General features: G+C 42.0%; 1 protein-coding gene across 3 annotated transcripts in view; it reads left to right on the top strand.

Moving 5' to 3' along the window:
• LOC126248723 (succinate--CoA ligase [GDP-forming] subunit beta, mitochondrial) overlaps positions 1 to 20,448 on the top strand; it is a 93,709-nt gene that overhangs the window by 20,956 nt on the left and 52,305 nt on the right. For all 3 annotated transcript variants that reach the window (XM_049950030.1, XM_049950033.1, XM_049950031.1), the window contains exon 3: positions 7,096 to 7,234. In XM_049950030.1, the coding sequence (XP_049805987.1) occupies positions 7,096 to 7,234 (139 nt within the window). The remainder of the gene's footprint in view (positions 1 to 7,095; positions 7,235 to 20,448) is intronic.

The raw sequence follows: 20,448 nt of genomic DNA, 5'->3' as shown, positions 1-20,448 counted from the left end.
TTCCTGGGGAGTGGATCAGACCATTCTCCTCCCTTTGTACCGGTCCCATGTCCATTCGAAACTAGACTATGGGTGTTTCGTTTTTGCATCATCACATCCATCTCTCTTATGGCATCTTAATACTAACCATCATCGTGACATCTGTTTGGCTACTGGCATGTTTTACTCTAGCCTGGTTGAGAATCTGTATGCCAAAGCTGTCGAACTACCACTGTCGTACCATTGTGACTTTTTCCTCAGCAGATACACACGTTGTTTGTCTGCCATGCACGGTCACCCATCCTACGCCTCCTTCTTTGATGACTCCTTTGATCACCAGTATGGGACATGTTCCTCTTCTCTTTTACTTCCTGGAGTTTGCTTTCAGCTCTTGCTCTGGCAGCTTAACTTCATGCTACCTGCCACTTTCCTGACGGGTGTGAACCCTTCACCGCCTTGGCTTTGTGCGGCAGCTCGTGTTTACCTTGGCCTTCATTCGCTTCCTAAGAACACAGCTCCAGGCTCGCTCTATCACCATAAGTTTCACGACCTTCTCACGTAACTTTGTTATTGTACCTTTGTGTACACTGGTGGCTCTCGGACTGACCGTGGTGTCGGGTGTGCCTTCCTCATTACCACAGATGATTTTTTTAGTATCGGCTTCTGGAACACTGCTCAGTACTTACAGCAGAGAACTTCACCCTGTACCATGCAACACAGTACATCTAACAACACAGGCTTTTCAATTGAGCCATCTGCTCCGAATCTCTGTGCCCTTCAGAGGGTCTGTATGCTGTACACCGACCATCTCTTAGTGTAAAGGGTCCAGGAAAACTGTAACTTGCTCACTCTTGATGGAGTCACTGTGATGTTTATGTGGGTTCCTGATCACGTCAGCTTGATGAGAAATGAGGCTGCTGCCAAGGCTGCAATCCTCGTACCTCGGCCCGCTAGTTCTTCCATTCCCTCTGATGATATGTGTGTTGTTATCTGTCAGCAGGTGGTGTCACTTTGGCATCACTACTTGTCCTCCCTTCAAGGGAACAAGCTGCAGTGAATTAAGCCTCTCCCAGTGGCTTGGACGACCTCCTCTCGGCCCTCTCGCCATGAGATCATTTTAGCTAGGTTGCATGTTGGTCACTGTCTTTTTAGCCATCAGCATTTGTTAAGTGGTGCTCCCCCACCACTTTGTGCTCATTGCCCTCAACCTTTGGTGGTTCACCATTTCCTGATAGAATGCCCTTTTTTTAACCACTTACTTTCTAATGTATGTTTGCCATTTTAGTGAGCGATACATGGGCTGTCGACTGCGTTTTACTTTTTATCCACCATAGCAGTATGGTGAGGGACATTATCTTTAGTTCAGGGCCTTTGTTTCTCTATGATGTATTTTATGGACCTTTCTCAAAGTTCCTTGGTTTTAGCTGTCTTTCCTTCCGTCGATTGGGCTTAACATGTAGTTGTTTTAACTCCTTTTTTGTCTTCGTGTTCTACGGATCTGACATGGGCACATATGACCCTAATCATTTTTGTGCCCTAAAACAAAACAAAGCAAATAATAGAGCTCAGAAAATCCTCACCCTCCAATTCAAGCTGCTCTAGAAACTCATGGGCACTATTAACCCGAGTTTTCTTGTGCTGCTCTGTCACCTGTTTTTGGACCCACCACATGCAGTTTCCAGTATTCCAGGATTTCTGTGATTGTCTCATATGAATGTTCTGAGAAGTTGTGAAGACATTGCAGAAATTTTATCCACTGTCAATCAGCACATTATTGACGAACAGTTTCCTTGACTTTTTGCACCAACTCAGCAGTCAAAGTGGAAGGTCTTCCACACCTCAGTTCATCATAAACATTTGTTGTGCCTCCTCTAAACTCCAAAAACACACTTTGTATTCACAACACCTTCACCAAAAACCATTTTCATCTGTGAAAAAGTTTCAGTAGGTGTTATTCCTTCTGCGAGTAGGAAATGGATCGCAGCACGTGACTCACACTCAGTGGGATCTCTCATCGACATCTTTCATACAACTGGTCACTACGATGTGAGTTTATGTACTACCATGTTCCTGCAATGATCGCTCTTGTCAGGGGATCCCTCTCTAGCACTCAGTGTTGCCAACCCTCAAAGAACAAAAACACCACAGCCCCCTATGGTCACAGTACACTTCACTTTCTGAACATGTCTTGTGAATCTTCTCAAACACATCAGGTTAGAAACATTTGTTCTGTATGCACTTTCTAATTTTGATGATGAAAGCATCAGAATACTGTATTAGATTCCTTTTTGTACTTCCATTCTTTGTCACTATATGAATATTTTTGTGGGGCAATTCCACACATTGGCACAAAGTATTCATTGCACAGAGAGATACTAATAATAATGTCTGATATCCATCCTTGAACTTCATTTACACCCCTATTAGGTGTGTTTGAAAAAAAACAGGCATTGATCAAAAACAATAGTAGTTTTTATCAGTATAAAACTAGGGAGAAGAGTAGCCTCTCCACCATCTGCAATTTAACCTGTTTTGCGCAGGAAAGAGCAAAGTATAAAGCCATGAAAATATGTGACCACCCCCCTTATGAATTAAAGGTGCTGGCTGAAAATGAAAATTTTAATAATACTTCTATTCCATAAATAAATTTCTCAGTAGACAGTATTTATGTGGCTGGGTTACATCTACTCAATTTTGTTGTAGATGAAGATTAAAGTAAAAGATACAATTATTTAAATGGCCCACAGCTAGCCATATTTTCACTGAATAAATGTATCTTATTAGTGAACCTACTGCCACATTCTGCGTCATGGTGATGTGTCATCAACATGATTCACAAAAAAAGGCCAAAAACAAAACTCAGTAGACTAAACCAAACTTCAAATACAGCATTTACAGTACACAGACCACTATCTGCTGTCTGTACAGTAACGATGTCAAGATCTGTTATTAAAATATTATTGTTTGACCTATATGGAAAATACACACTGAGTGTAAATATTCTGATAAATTTTCACACTCTGATAAACCATTTATTACAGGGCTCACATCTATTCATAAAAGGCAGCTGGATTTATGAATAGTCAATTGTTGTTTTACTATAGTTCTATTCTTCTTGGGAATGTTGCCGGAAGTATCCAGCCAGAGTTTGACATCATTAACTGTCCGTGTCCGCAATGAAAGCTATGATATGGAATCAATATTGACCTCTCCACATGTACTAACTTCCCATTTACTTTTATTAAATCTTAGAAGTATTCTCTATAATTGCTGAATGAAGTTTAAAATATTTTTTATTGGTGGTCTGTAGTCTGTCAGAAATGCTATCTTGTGTGTTTCCAAGTCTTTTACTGAAAGACAGCATTCAGAAAGCTGTTCAATGCAATCCTCACTGAGTTCTCTGGACTGGGGCTTTGTTTCACTTTATATAGACACTCCTCCTTTTCCTGATATTATGCCTACAGTAATGGGATACTACTTTGTATATATCTTGGTGCATCTGTTCAGTTTGTGTGCCTTCCAAATAATGTTCAGTTATATATAATACATCTCTAGAAATACTTTTAGATTTTTCAATTTCCTGTAGCGATAAGAGAAGCTCTCTTTCTTATTTAACAAGATTCTCATCTTTTGATGGAAAAGGCCAGTTTTCTGTTGTGCTGGCAAAACTGCCATTTTTTGTTTCTCCACTGATAGTTGCAACTATGTCTATAGTTATTTGGCAGGCCTCTTTTCAGAAATATTTGCCCCAAAAAACATCTGGTGAAAATACAGGGAAAAATAGGGACTGTACAGACAGCCCGCAGTTACTATGAATGCATCTGGAAGTTAGTTGTCCAAGTAACTTGTCACCAGATACATGTTATAGTTGGCATATGAGCGATGGGACACAGCATCACCGAGGAAGCAATGAAGTGGGGATTTTCCTGTATGACAGTTTCACAAGTGTACCATGAATATAAGGAATCTGGTAAAACATCAACTCTCCGATATTGTTGTGGCTGGAAAAAGGTCCTATAAGAATGGGCCCAATGACGACTGAAGAGAATTGTTCAATGTGAGAGGAAATCAACCCTTCCACAAGTTACTGCAGATTTCAGTGCTGGGCCATCAACAAGTATCAGTGTGTGAACCATTCAATGAAACATCATTAATATGGGCTTTTGGAGCCAGAGGCCCACTCGTGTACTCTTGATTACTGCACAATACAAAGCTTTACGCTTTGCCTGGGCCCATCAACACTGAAATTGGACTTTTGTTGACTGGAAACGTGTTGCCTGGTTAGATGAGTCTAATTTCAAATTGCATCAAGCAGAAGAACATGTACAGGTACAGACACAACCTCATGAATCCATGGACCGTGCATGTCAGCAGGGGACTGTTCAAGATGGTAGAGGATCTGTGGAGCATTTGCAGTTGGAGTGATATGGGACCTCTGATACATCTAAATACGACTCTTGACAGGTGACATGTATTTAAGCATCCTGTCTGATCACCTGCATCCATTCCTGTCCATTGTGCATTCCGACAGTTGTGGGCAATTCCAGCAGGACAATACAACACTCCACACTCCAGAACTACTACAGAGGGGCTCCAGAAACACTCTTCTGAGTTTAAACACTTCTGCTGGCCACCAAACTCACCGGACATGAACATTATTGAGCATATTTTGGATGCCTTACCACGTACTGTTCAGAAGAGATCTCCACCCCCTTGTACTCTTATGGATTTATGGACAGCCCTGCAGGATTCACGGTGTACATTTCCTCCAGCACTACATCAGACATTAGTTGAGTCCATGCCACATCACGTTGCGGAGCTACTGCATGCTGATGGTGGCCCTACACGATATTAGGCAGGTATACCAGTTTCTTTGGCTTTTCAGTGTAGATAGACCATGCTGTGAGTATTGTGACCATGAGAGGCATGACACTTCCATCACAGCTACGTAAAACTTAGCACTTACGTTTGCAGCCAACAAATAGCATAGTGTCTTATGTTTGTCACCATAGAGTTACACCATATAGAGTTACATACTGTCTGTGTAGATTTTTTGCACAAAGAAGTTATCAATGAACTGTCATGACACTAAATGAAATGTCTGATTAAACTTATCTTATAAGTAAGACTTCTTAAATGAGTATTCAGACTGGTTAAACAGTATACACAATTGAGTACCTCTTAATTAGTGGGTTGGCCATAATAATGAACATTTTACCTGATTGTTCCATCTATTCTCGTGAGTCTATCGTGATAATAAATAAAAAGCACCCTGTATTGCTTATGTTCTACAAGGTTAATTTATCGCATTAACTGGTTTTCGGCTTATAAGGTCATCATCAGACTTCAACTGACTATTGTCAACAAAGAAGTTACATTGTTTGTAAACAACATTGGAAAGATGTTTCCAAACATAAACTGAGAAATAAACACTTTGACAGTGTTGTGGCACTTCAATTTAAGATGTAAAAAGTTGGACAATAGATAAATGTAAAGAGAGCAACAGGAGAAATCTGAAAACATCCTGGCAGATTAAAACAGTTGAGAAGACAAGGTACTCATGGAATTAAAGATGAGAGGACAGGTCATGAGTCATGCTTGAGTATCTCATTGATAGAGCACTTGCCCGTGAAACAAAAAAAAAAGCCAGGAAGTTTCCATATCAGCGCACACTCCGCTGCAGAGTGAAAATTTCATTCAGGAGAAATATTAACGCTATACTCGAAAACCATGCATAAACAACAGTTTACTTAAATAAATGAACCAAGTAAAATAAAATATTTGATTAAGCAACTCCAAGAGGTAATTAACATGGAAGGTGATATAGAAACCAATTAAAAGAAAGAATTAGCAATTGTAACAATAGAACATGTTGATTACATAGGCAATTTCAATAAATACAGGAAATGAAATGTGAAGGAACAGACAGTGTGGCAAGTAATGGAAAACTGAGAGGATTGTGTGAAGTTTAGAAGAGGGGAAATTTTAAGATGTGTTTGGTCATTTAAGGTTAGATCTGGGCTGTGAGCTAGGTGTTGGTTGATTTTCAGGACCTCCAGCAGATAGAGTTTTTGGCCTTTGTTTTGCCAAGTGAATGACATATGACTGTGACTGATAGTTGTGGCCATGACTTAGTACATATTCAGCAAATGTGGAGTCAGGATTCCGCAACCTCCAGCAGCGTTCATCTTCAGCCAGCGTAGTTGCTATATATCTCTACCTGCCTTGAACTTATCTGTTATTGCTGATGAAGGATAGTCAATTGTCTTGCTGCTTGTCAGTGAACTGCAAAGAATCACGTAGACCACTTTTTATGTCATCTTCCCATGGCTAGTATCTAGAGTTACATTTATTTAGCAATCATTGCAGTCCTGAATTCATGTGAGCTTGAGTTTATGAAAACTGTAGTGTTGAATATTTACTCATTATCAAGATCTTGCTTTTAAGCTGGCAATATGTAGTGTAAATTATACTTGTCCTAAGCATTAATGATTGTTGCTCAGTTTTCTTGTGAGCCCAGGGGGAGGGGGGGGGGGGGGGAACAGTACCTGCCTGATTATAAGAAAGTCAACAGAAATTACTCAGTTGACTATTAGCTGATGTGTTTTGATTCATAATACACTGAATGAGTTAATGGTGCTCAGTTAAGACATTCATAGATGATGTACTTCCACCGTAAATTATTTGTCTGGATGTATCACTCTCATGTAGTCCATATTGATGGTACCTTGTTGGTTTGGTACGTAGGACAAACAGCTTGTAATCATTCATTGACATGAAAATGATATGGATAAAAGTAATAATTTATTACTCATTCAATTGCAGTTTAATCAGGACATGTGGCCATGCTGTTAAATTCTGTTACACACTGTGGCAACACTTCTGACGCTGTATGCCGTGTTTTTGACTATTTGAAAAGAACATTTGTGCAATGTTTCCGCTATCTTGTATTTTTGTGTACTGCGACTCTCCAGAATTATCACATAACATAAATTGAACATCTTCAATACCTTTTTGTGAAAAAGATAAATTTATAAAATATTATCTGTAAGAAATGCATATTCATTTGCAGATGTTCCACACTGTAATTTTTCATATGAAATCTTTTGTTTCCAGATTTCTACTACCCAGCAAAGATGTTTGAATCTTATGGAATACCAGAGCAAAGTACTGTTGCAAAACAGTGGAGTTACTGTGCAGAATTTTTTGATGGCTGAGAATCCAGCAGATGCAGTGGATATTTCTAAGAAATTAAGTAAGTGGGTTAACATTCTGTTGTTTCATCCATTATGATTTTCTTGTGGTTATTGCTGTTGATGTGAAACAGTTTTCATCTATGATTCATACAGGCTAAAAGATTGTTTTCTTTCTGTAGTATAAAGTAAGAGACGATTCACACCCACAGTCCCTAACAAATATCAAGTGGTCAAACTGATCATTGACTTCCTCGAGTTTCCCCAATGGTGTCTTCTTGTAGGGGCTTGTGTAACAACTATGGTCATTATAGTAACAAAAATTAATAACTTCTGAGCAGTGTCTGTAAACTACAATTTTCATTGTGATACATGGTGAATGAAATGTGATATTTATGATAGTGCAAATACACTGAAGTGCCAGTGAAACTGGTATAGGCATGCATATTCAAATACAGAGATATGTAAACAGGCAGAGTATGGCACTGCAGTCGGCATGCTGCTAAAATGGCAGTTTATCAAGATTTAAGTAAGTTTGAACGTGGTCTCACTGTCAGCGCATGAGCAATGGGTAGTGAGGTAGTGATGAAGTGGCAATTTTCCCATATGACCATTTCACAAGTGTACTGTGAATATCAGGAATCGGGTAAAACATCGAATCTCCTACATCACTGCAGCCAGAAAAAGATCCTGCAAGAACAGGGCCAATGATGACTGAAGAGAATTGTTCAACATAACAGAAGTGCAACCCTTCCACAAATTGCTGCAGATTTCAATGCTGGGCTATCAACAAGTGTCAGCATGTGAACCATTCAATGAAACATCATCAGTATGGGCTTTCATAGCTGAAGGGCCACTTGTGTGCCCTTGATGACTGCAGGAGACAAAGCTTTATGCCTTGCCTGGGCCTGCCAACACCAACATTGGATTGTTGATGACTGGAAACATGTTGCCTGGTCAGAGGAGTCTTGTTTCAAATTGTATTGAGCAGATGGACATGTACGGGTATAGAGACAACCTCATGAATCCATTGACCCTGAATGCCAACAGGGGACTGTTCAAGCTGGTGGAGGCTCTGTAATGGTGTGGGGCATGTGCAGTTAGTGATATGGGACCCCTGATACATCTGGATACGACTCTGGCAGGTGACGTGCATAAGCATCCTGTCTGATCACCTGCATTCATTCATGTCCATTGTGCTTTCTGACGGATTTGGCAATTCCACCAGGACAATGTAACACCCCACATGTTCAGAATTTCTACAGAGTGGCTCCAGGAACACTCTTCTGAGTTTAAACACTTCCGCTGGCCACCAAACTCCCCAGACTGAAAATATTGAGTGTATCTGGGGTGCTTTGCAATGTGCTCTTCAGAATATCTCTCCAGCCTCCTTGTACTCTTACTGATTTATGGACAGCTCTCTGGATTCATGGTGTCCATTCCCTCCAGCACTATGTCAGACATTAGTCGAGTCCATGCCATGTCATGTCGCAGGGGCCCTACATAATATTAGGCAGGTATACCAGTTTCTTTGGCTCTTCAGTGTAAATATGAAATTTTACAACAAGAAAATTGGTGGGCTTAATGTTTCCAGACAAGGGAGGAGTCTCAATTCACAAAGACTAGCAGTGCAGAAAAAGTTTCTTTTTACATCAAATTACATTATCTTGTATGATTGTTTTCTTTTGATAAATCCTCTGATATCTTGTTTCCTTTGCACAACTCCTCTGTTATCTTAATCTTCTTCTTCTTCTTTTTACCATCTTTCTAACTTATTCATACTGTGATTTCCATATATAACTGAAAACCTTATTGTGGAAATCTGTGTTATACAAAGTTTCAAGGATTTAGGTTGCAACTTTCAATCATTATTATTTTTTTTTTGTTGCTTATTGTTGCTGTAACACCTGTGTAGGTCTGATTATTTCTGATCATAAATGTTATTTTATCTGTTATATGTGCATTATTTTATGTTATTGCATAGGTTTCCTAGGCAGTTATTGTTTGTTTTTATGAGCTGTATTCTATTGATTTTGCTGCTCAGTGGTAAAGTGTCAGAGTACACATTCAAAAATCTTGGACTCTATCCCCGGTTGCTCGCAGGATTTTTATTTATCGCTTATCACTAATCTTGATCATGTTGAGCACCGCAGCCGACACTGTTAGGATTAATAAAAACCACCTCAGTTATATTATTACACATTTATTGTGTTTCGATTGGTCTTATTCTTTGAACATCTCGGCAACCTGTAGATATTCAAAAGACGAAACCTCTTGTAACACAGTGAATGTGTAATAATACAGCTGAAGTGATAAATGAAAATCACTAACTTATCATGCATGTGCTCTATTGTCTGGAGTGCATATTAAACTGCAGCTCCCCCTACAACTGGTTGTGTCAGTTAGCTCATAGGCCAGAGGAGGACAGCATACCTCCCTCAGTAGGTCAATGTCTATTAAAGTATTGTGGTGCTCAAACCAACCTCTGTATTGTATGACAGCTTTATCTTTACCTCTAGTCTACAGAGAAATGCATTGTTGTTTTACCCAACCTGTCAGATTATCAGATTATTTTAAATAAGCGCAAACTGTGTGGTGCAGAGTGGTCCGAGTTTGATTTCGAAATGTTTACATTTATTGTGTGTATTTCTTGCTGTGTTAAGCACTTGGATGGTTAAAATTTCAATACTTAATATCGCTTGCTCGCCATTCTCGTTACGTTAACATAGTTACTGATTATTCTGGCAGCAAATAACCCCTTGTGGGGTAGCTCCATGCTTACTGGCTGTGGCAGAGATGTCGAAAATTTACTGTCCCAACTTGACCTCTGCCTCTTAAATACTGGGGCCACCACACATTTCAGTGTGGCTCATGGTAGTTACTTGACCATTGTTTTATCAATTTGCAGCCCAGGACTTCTCCCATCTATTCACTGGAGAGCACAGGACGACCTGTGTGGTAGTGACCACTTCCCCACTCCCCTGGCGTCATGCCCACGTACGCCTACCCAGTTGAGCTTTAAACAAGGCAGCCTTCATCTCTGCTGTCACCGTTGAATCTCCCCCACATGGTGCCATCGATGTTGTGATTGAGCAGGTCACTCAAACGATAATTTCTGCAGCAGAAAATGCGATCTCTCATTCTCTGGGTTGCCCCCGGCGAAAGACAGTCCCTTGATGGTCGCCAGAAGTTGCTGAGGCAATTAAAGAGTGACTGCGAGCTCTACAGCAACATAAGCGGCACCCTTCCTTAAAACACCTCATAGCCTTTAAGCGGCTCCTTCCCGCATTTGCCAGCTTAAAAAATGACGGAAACAGGAGTGTTGAGAGAGGTACGTGTCTACCATTGGGTGCCATATGTCACCTTCCCAAGTCTGAATGAAGATCAGACATCTTTTTGGGTACCAGACCCCAACAGGTGTCCCTGGCATTAACATCAGTGGCATGTTATCTACCGATGCAAACACAATTGCCAAGCACTTTGGTGAGCACTATACTCAAGCCTCTGTGCCGGAGACTACTCCCCAGCCTTTCACACCCTCAAACGGCAGATGGAAAGGAAAGTCCTCTCGTTCACTGCACGCCACAGTGAACCCTATAATGCCCCATTTACAGAGGGGGAGCTCCTCAGCACCCTTGCACATTGCCCCAACACAGCTCCTGGACTGGATCGGATCCACAGTCAGATGATTAAACATCTATTGTCTGACTACAAGCGATATCTCCTTATCATATTCAACCGCATCTGGTGCGATGGCATCTTTCCATTGCAATAGCGGGAGGTCACCATCATTGCAGTGCTAAAACCCGGTAAAAATTGCTTCATGTGGGTAGCTATTGGCCCATCTGCCTCACCAAAATTCTCCATGTCTGGGCGGCTTCCGCCAGGGTCGCTCTACCACTGATAATCTTGTGTGTGACCTGCGTTCTGTCTTACGCTGCAAGGTTTTTCAACTTTGGGAGGCAGAGTGGCATAACAGTATGCACAACAGACTGTGTATCATTAAGGAGACTGTGAATGTGTGGAAGTCTTCCCCGCAGGCTTCTCACAGGGAATCAGTTGTCCTTTGTCGGCTCCCCATTGGCCATACGTGGCTCACACATGGTTACCTCCTCCGTTGCGAGGACCCACCTCAGTGTTGCTGTGGCTCCCAAATGAGAGTCGTCCATGTCTTGCTGGACTGCCCACTTTTAGCTGCTCTGTGGTGGACTTTAAACTTTACCAGCACCCTACCTGCGGTGTTGGGCGAAAATGCCTCAACAGCAGCTTTAGTTTTACGTTTTATTTGTGAGGGTGGGTTTCATCATTTGATCTGAGTTTTAGTGCATGTCCTTTGTCCTTCTGTGTCCTCCACCCTAGGGCTTTTAGGGTGGAGGTTTTAATTTGTTGCAGAGTGGCTGGCTTCTCCATTTTTATTCTCATGGTCAGCCAGCCATGGTATTCTGCTTTCTTGTTTTTAATTTCTTCTCCATGTTCTTGCATCTCTCTGTGGTTTTCTTGTCCTGTTTTGCCCGTTGTAATATTTGTTGTCCTTCTGTCGTTCTTCTGGTTCTTCCTTTCTCCTGTTATTGTGCCGTATGTCTTCCTTGTTTTCTTCTTTCTCTTGGGTAATTGTTCTACCGGGAACAAGGGACTGATGACCTTGCAGTTTGGTTCCTTCCCCCCCCCCCCCCCCCCTACCTTTAAACCAATAAACCAATCCTCTTGTGATGTAGCAAGTTGGAACTATTCCATGTGTGATTACGTCCACCCCAGATGAGTAATAATTTTTCTTCCCAGTAATTACAATAATTATCGTACTGTTATGTGTTTTGTATGTATATGACATGTACCTAAATACTTGAAAACTTAACTTGGACTTTTCTGAGTCCAACAGTATAGATAATTGACATTAAAGTTTCATACCATCATAATTTCTATTGCCAATTTTGCCATTAGGCTTATTAAATTCTGAACTGTGTACTGTACCTTTCTTGTTCTATATTTCTATTTTTTTTAAAATCAAATGACCCCCTCACTAATTAAATTAGCCACTAATTAAGATTTTGAATAATTTACTGTTATTGAAAATAATTTGCAATACAACACCTGTACTTATAAGTTATTCCCAATGTGGATGCATAAAGTGATCTCACAGGCTTTTCTAAATTCCTAGGTTACCACATTGTAAACCAAAATTTTGTCAATATTTATGGTACATCCTAATCAGCAAAATTTTATCTCAGGGCTGTTTCTTAAATGACTGTATAATTTCTAAAATAACAGTCTGTTCATACTCCAGCCTTTAAATAGTTGGATGTCACTTAAAATGAGTCAATCTGCACCCGGTCCTGGTCGAGATAACAAGCATGTAACACCTTTGTTCCCGATATTTGCTCATGTTGTTGTTATGAACAATTTTTTTTCATGGAAATACCTGTACTTACAGCCACAGAAATGAAGTAATGTTGATGCCCAGAAACTTTAAAGTGATTTTTGAGTGTATATTTTGACTGAACTGTGTTGTGATGGGTAGGTGATTTGAGCTATCATTGTCACATGAGCGAGTTATTATTGAGTGTCATGACTTTAATTACCAAGTGAACTATGTGAGATACTGTAGTGAACTTTACGCTGACAGATTACTAAACACCAGTATGGTATGAAAACTGTGATGTCTTGCGTAAATATGGGCAGTGTTTCCTGCCACACTTAATTACTTAGTTTAGGGCCTGGTTAGAACTACCACTGATTATTGGACCGTGCTTCATTAATGGGCATTTTTTATAGTTTCAGAAATCGTAAGAGTAACTCTACCACTGCAATTTGTTGTTTGTAAGTGCTGACCTGATAGTAAGCACTAACAATTTCACGGAGGTAGAGAATTGGTCATTGTCCAAACAATACAACTTCGAGTCTTATAAAATGTGTGAAAAATTGCAACCTAAATTGGACAGTTGTGTACATTTTTCTTGATCAAACACTGAGTAAGATTTTCAGCTTCAAAAACACAAACTGAGGTGCTGCCAAGGAGGTGACAGAGACTACAGAAAAATCAGATTCTTACTTTACACTCTGAATTGCCAGGAAATTGTTGGTTTGGGCACACACTTATGATATGCTGAACAGTTTATCATTCTGTGCCACAAACAGAGTTGGGAGATGTTAATCCCTATTTGTACATTGAGTCACCACAGCTTTCTATTGAACACATACCAGATCAAGTGGTGCTGTTCAAAATAAGGTGGCCTGGATGAAATGCAGGGCATCTTAAGCTGTCCTGGGGTAGCATTGTTCTGACATATCTGTCCATTGGTCTGTTATTGTTACTCCGTTGTTCACCAAAAATTTTGCACATTGTGGAGGTGTTTTTGAAATAACCTAGTTAATATTGTTAAGTTTGTTGTTGAAGACTTGGCACATACTTAAGGTTATGATAAAATGCTGTAGCTATTTTAAATTTACCAAAAAGCACAAAAACTTGCACTTATATCCTTGCCAGCCCCATAACAATAGTTATTAGATTCCTACTCACCAGTGAACTGTGTGGAGGTGTTTATGAAATAACCTAGTTAATATAGTAGTACATACAGAGGAAATGTGATAAATATGCATTTCAACTATTTCTTCTAAATAATTGCAAAACTGTATTGTCTTTCCGCAGATGCACAGTTTTGTAGATCACATGTTTCGTATCTCCTTCAGTACTGACTTGCTTGCTAGTAACATGGTTGCTAGCCTGCAGCACCATCTTTGTTAGGAAGCAAAATCATTTGTTTTACTGGGTAAAAACCACACATCAACTGAGAGGATTTTATCATTAAGTAAACGTATTTTTTGGATTCTGCAGGAGCACGGCATTGCAGTTCAGCTTGTTAACAAGTTAACCAAGCAACTTTAATCACAATTGAACCTACGATAATGGACAACTTCCGCAGAAACTAGCATAGTGATTTCTAGTGAACATTGGATGTATTGTCCTGTCTTGCTCATAATAGCAAACATTCTCTGTAGTGTCACTTTGGCATCATTTTTTTTCACAAATGCAGTCAGCATTTTTCCACTTTTGGATCTCTTCTTTATTCCACAACTAGTTTCTCTGTTAAGCTATTATTGTGTGGTTAGCTGTATAAAATAGCACACTGCATTACCATCATGAAATGAGCACACACAGTGTGAACTTAACTGAAAGATAGTTACATAGAACAAGGTGCCATATCTATGAAAATGGCAGCATATTCATATGATATAGATGTGGTCATTGTCCTTTACATATTGTACTGCTCTTGATTATTTGATAAATAATTGATGCACTTAATACAAGAGAAATGCACAACGATATAATGTTGACCAAAGAATAAAACTCAGTATGGACTGGTGAAGCCAAAACAAGTTGTGCAACGAAGAAGAGGTCGAAATAAATACAGCCTAAGTGGGAAGGTACTGCCTTCATTTAGTAAATTTATAACTGTGGTATCCACTAAGAAAAAGGCCTTTTTTTCTGATACTGACGTTCTAAAGGTAGTTAACATATTCCTTGCCTTTTGGTAAAATGTACTATTTGAATATGCTGGTAGTCCCTATTAAGTGCTGTGTGCGTGCGCGTGCGGATGGGCGTGCACGCACATCATATTATTTTTCAGTGTATTAAGGTTGTGAAAGTCAAACTAGCTTCCATTTCATGGACTGCTTTCTCAAATATTAATGTATCAAGATGAAAAGAAAGTTCAAGCCCTATGTCTTGTGCACAGCAGCAAAGAACATAGCCTTTGATTAGGGGCTCCATTTTCAAATGCTGTGGATGATTGACATGTCTCATATAACATTCTGCTGTCGCAGAACATTATTAATTGCAGTTAATGACAGTGTGCTTAGCCAGTTTGTGCCTGTAATCAGATAATTGTATGAAAAAATTCACTATGTGACATTTAAATCTACATTTATCTTCTTCAAGAATATTATCCTGCTTAGTAGAGGGTACATTGTGTACCATTTTTGCCTTCAAAGAAAAATTCCTCTGATTTTTCTTTCATGATCATTTTGTGAAATATGTGTCGTGAGAGAATGTAATCTATTGCTTGACTCCTCTTGGAATATACACTCCTGGAAATTGAAATAAGAACACCGTGAATTCATTGTCCCAGGAAGGGGAAACTTTATTGACACATTCCTGGGGTCAGATACATCACATGATCACACTGACAGAACCACAGGCACATAGACACAGGCAACAGAGCATGCACAATGTCGGCACTAGTACAGTGTATATCCACCTTTCGCAGAAATGCAGGCTGCTATTCTCCCATGGAGACGATCGTAGAGATGCTGGATGTAGTCCTGTGGAACGGCTTGCCATGCCATTTCCACCTGGCGCCTCAGTTGGACCAGCGTTCGTGCTGGACGTGCAGACCGCGTGAGACGACGCTTCATCCAGTCCCAAACATGCTCAATGGGGGACAGATCCGGAGATCGTGCTGGCCAGGGTAGTTGACTTACACCTTCTAGAGCACGTTGGGTGGCACGGGATACATGCGGACGTGCATTGTCCTGTTGGAACAGCAAGTTCCCTTGCCGGTCTAGGAATGGTAGAACGATGGGTTCGATGACGGTTTGGATGTACCGTGCACTATTCAGTGTCCCCTTGACGATCACCAGTGGTGTACGGCCAGTGTAGGAGATCGCTCCCCACACCATGATGCCGGGTGTTGGCCCTGTGTGCCTCGGTCGTATGCAGTCCTGATTGTGGCGCTCACCTGCACGGCGCCAAACACGCATACGACCATCATTGGCACCAAGGCAGAAGCGACTCTCATCGCTGAAGACGACACGTCTCCATTCGTCCCTCCATTCACGCCTGTCGCGACACCACTGGAGGCGGGCTGCACGATGTTGGGGCGTGAGCGGAAGACAGCCTGACGGTGTGCGGGACCGTAGCCCAGCTTCATGGAGACGGTTGCGAATGGTCCTCGCCGATACCCCAGGAGCAACAGTGTCCCTAATTTGCTGGGAAGTGGCGGTGCGGTCCCCTACGGCACTGCATAGGATCCTACGGTCTTGACGTGCATCCGTGCGTCGCTGCGGTCCGGTCCCAGGTCGACGGGCACGTGCACCTTCCGCCGACCACTGGCGACAATATCGATGTACTGTGGAGACCTCACGCCCCACGTGTTGAGCAAGTCGGCGGTACGTCCACCCGGCCTCCCGCATGCCCACTATACGCCCTCGCTCAAAGTCCGTCAACTGCACATACGGGTCACGTCCACGCTGTCGCGGCATGCTACCAGTGTTAAAGACTGCGATGGAGCTCCGTATGCCACGGCAAACTGGCTGACACTGACGGCGGCGGTACACAAATGCTGCGCAGCTAGCGCCATTCGACGGCCAACACCGTGGTTCCTGGTGTGTCCGCTGTGCCGTGCGTGTGATCATTGCTTGTACAGCCCTCTCGCAGTGTCCGGAGCAAGTATGGTGGGTCTGACACACCGGTGTCAATATGTTCTTTTTTCCATTTCCAGGAGTGTATGATCTCAGATTTTTGTAACGTGAAGCCTATCTGATTCCCAAGGACTCTTATTTAGTGTCTGGTACTAAAGCTGGTTGAACAGCTGCATGACACTCTTCCACAGGTTACACAAACCTGTGATGAAATCTGCCGTTTTCTTTTGAATCGTTTCTATCTCCTTTTTTAATCCTATATGGTAAGTCACATACTGTTGAGACATACATATGTCTCTTAGGTAAATTAAGTTTACTCGGGATTCTTTCAGTGAATCTATTTGCCTTTTCTGCATCTAAATTTGTGCTGTTGATTCACCTTAAATCAGTCTGGACACATACTACTAGATGGTTAGCATTATTTCCAGTGATTCATCGCTGATGATGCAACAAACAATAATATGTGATTTTTTTCCTTGTTTATGCATAATACAATACATTTGTTTAAGTTGAACATTGACTACCCGTCCCTGCAACAAGTGCCAATCCTTTTCAGATCTTGCTTAGCAAAACAAAATTAGGTGCCAATTTTTCAATGGGGAGAAACTGTCAGGTGAAGCAGCAGCCTCAGGTGTAGTCTGAGGAAATGTTACAGAAATACATAAAAGTAATCTGCTTGATAACATCAAACCTTCAGTGAGACTGTTTACAGTCATTGCATTTCCAACACCCAGATAGTTGTAAGAAAATCCAGGATGTTTTCAGTTCATTCGCAAAGTTACACATATTTGGTAATCTCATGTTTCGTTCACTATCCAGACATTTCAAACTATCTTGAACATCTTTAGAAAGTTGAGGAACATAGTCTCAGCCTGGGCTGTGCTGTAACTCTTGGAGAGAGTGAGCAGTTTCACACATAGTCTCAGCCTGGGCTGTGCTGTAACTCATGGAGAGAGTGAGCAGTTTCACACAGTTATTTCTTTCATGGTCTATGTAGGGTCCTACAGAGGAAGATGTGATTGGCTAGGTCAGAGAAAAATCAGAGAGATTCAGCAATATAGCTGAAATAGAAACCATTTAAGTTCATCCACATATAGGGAAAAGTCAATCAGTGCACGTGGTGTCTTCAGCCTAAAGGGCTGCTGGAGTAAAAATGTTTGATTACCAGTTTTGATCATGCAGATCATTGGATAGTCCACAAAAAATCAAGGTGACATAATTATCGTTGGTAATACTGTGACATCAGTAATCAAATGTAATCTGAGTAGTTCTGTTATAACCATACACAAATAGAAATTTATGTGGCATCATAGATGTAATGGTTAAAAGACATTATTAATCAGATAATGAGTGCCAGTTGCCCTGGTGGATAGAATACTCTTACAGCATTCCATGCAGCATTTAACTGATAAATGCCACATAAGACCAACTTAAATGTTACAGCGTATCATCTTCTGACCTAATTACCATATCATTATTTCTGACCATGTTGCTATATGACAACACTGATACCTGCAACACTTCTCTCTCCTCTCTCTAGTCTGTTACAAGGGTGGGGTAATGTGTTTAGTTTCCTTTTCCAATTTAGGTGCCAGTCCTTAAGAGCATGAAATTTTTCTACAATTTTCCCCTTTCCTGTGCAGCAGGATGTATGCAGACAATATGCAAATACGTTTACGGAAACTATAATATGATGTGAAATGCTGCTTAAGTTTACAACCATTATCAAACTCTCTTCTTGCTTCTGTTAGGTATTTGGTTATAAATCAAGCAAGCATGTGAAATGTGCAACGGAAATAAGATTGGAGAATCAGCTATATTCATATAACTGATTGTAAAATCAAACAACAAAGAGGTCAGACAGATTGTAGAGGGTGGATTTAATGGATACCACAACAGAGCATTCAGTCAGAAAAAGAAAGGGGTATTGTAATATTGTAAATACACTCCTGGAAATTGAAATAAGAACACCGTGAATTCATTGTTCCAGGAAGGGGAAACTTTATTGACACATTCCTGGGGTCAGATACATCACATGATCACACTGACAGAACCACAGGCACATAGACACAGGCAACAGAGCATGCACAATGTCGGCACTAGTACAGTGTATATCCACCTTTCGCAGCAATGCAGGCTGCTATTCTCCCATGGAGACGATCGTAGAGATGCTGGATGTAGTCCTGTGGAACGGCTTGACATGCCATTTCCACCTGGCGCCTCAGTTGGACCAGCGTTCGTGCTGGACGTGCAGACCGCGTGAGACGACGCTTCATCCAGTCCCAAACATGCTCAATGGGGGACAGATCCGGAGATCGTGCTGGCCAGGGTAGTTGACTTACATCTTCTAGAGCACGTTGGGTGGCACGGGATACATGCAGACGTGCATTGTCCTGTTGGAACAGCAAGTTCCCTTGCCGGTCTAGGAATGGTAGAACGATGGGTTCGATGACGGTTTGGATGTACCGTGCACTATTCAGTGTCCCCTCGACGATCACCAGTGGTGTACGGCCAGTGTAGGAGATCGCTCCCCACACCATGATGCCGGGTGTTGGCCCTGTGTGCCTCGGTCGTATGCAGTCCTGATTGTGGCGCTCACCTGCACGGCGCCAAACACGCATACGACCATCATTGGCACCAAGGCAGAAGCGACTCTCATCGCTGAAGACGACACGTCTCCATTCGTCCCTCCATTCACGCCTGTCGCGACACCACTGGAGGCGGGCTGCACGATGTTGGGGCGTGAGTGGAAGACGGTCTAACGGTGTGCGGGACCGTAGCCCAGCTTCATGGAGACGGTTGCGAATGGTCCTCGCCGATACCCCAGGAGCAACAGTGTCCCTAATTTGCTGGGAAGTGGCGGTGCGGTCCCCTACGGCACTGCGTAGGATCCTACGGTCTTGGCGTGCATCCGTGCGTCGCTGCGCTGCGGTCCGGTCTCAGGTCGACGGGCACGTGCACCTTCCGCCGACCACTGGCGACAACATCGATGTACTGTGGAGACCTCACGCCCCACGTGTTGAGCAATTCGGCGGTACGTCCACCCGGCCTCCCGCATGCCCACTATACGCCCTCGCTCAAAGTCCGTCAACTGCACATACGGTTCACGTCCACGCTGTCGCGGCATGCTACCAGTGTTAAAGACTGCGATGGAGCTCCGTATGCCACGGCAAACTGGCTGACACTGACGGCGGCGGTGCACAAGTGCTGCGCAGCTAGCGCCATTCGACGGCCAACACCACGGTTCCTGGTGTGTCCGCTGTGCCGTGCGTGTGATCATTGCTTGTACAGCCCTCTCGCAGTGTCCGGAGCAAGTATGGTGGGTCTGACATACCGGTGTCAATGTGTTCTTTTTTCCATTTCCAGGAGTGTACTTCCTCACAGAGTTTTAGTGTGAGACATTGTCCATACAATATACACAGAGGTGACATGTCATCGGATACCCCCTAATATCGTGTCAGATCTTCTTTCACCCAGAGTAGTGCAGCAACTCCATGTAGCATGGACTTAACAAGTTGTTGGTGGTCTCCTGGAAAAAATATTGAGCCATGCTGCTCCAATAGCTGTCCATAATTGCGAAAGTGTTGCCAGTGCAAGATTTTATGCATGAACTGTTCTCTCAATCATGTCCCATAAATGTCTGATGGTATTCATGTTCAGTGATCTGTGTGGCCAAATCATTCGCTTGAATTGTCCAGAATGTTCTTCAGACTAGACGCGAACAATTGTGGCCTGGTGACATGTTTAGGAATGGCAGCAGATGATCTCCAGGCAGCCCAAAATAACCATTTCCAGTCAATGATAATTTCAGTTGGACCACAGGACCCAGTCCATTCCATATAAACACAGCCCACATCATTAT

This window comes from Schistocerca nitens, chromosome 3, assembly GCF_023898315.1.
Source record: "Schistocerca nitens isolate TAMUIC-IGC-003100 chromosome 3, iqSchNite1.1, whole genome shotgun sequence".
NCBI lineage: Eukaryota > Metazoa > Arthropoda > Insecta > Orthoptera > Acrididae > Schistocerca > Schistocerca nitens.
The sequence above is the reverse complement of the archived record's forward strand: the minus strand, read 5'-3'. Positions and strand labels throughout refer to the sequence as shown.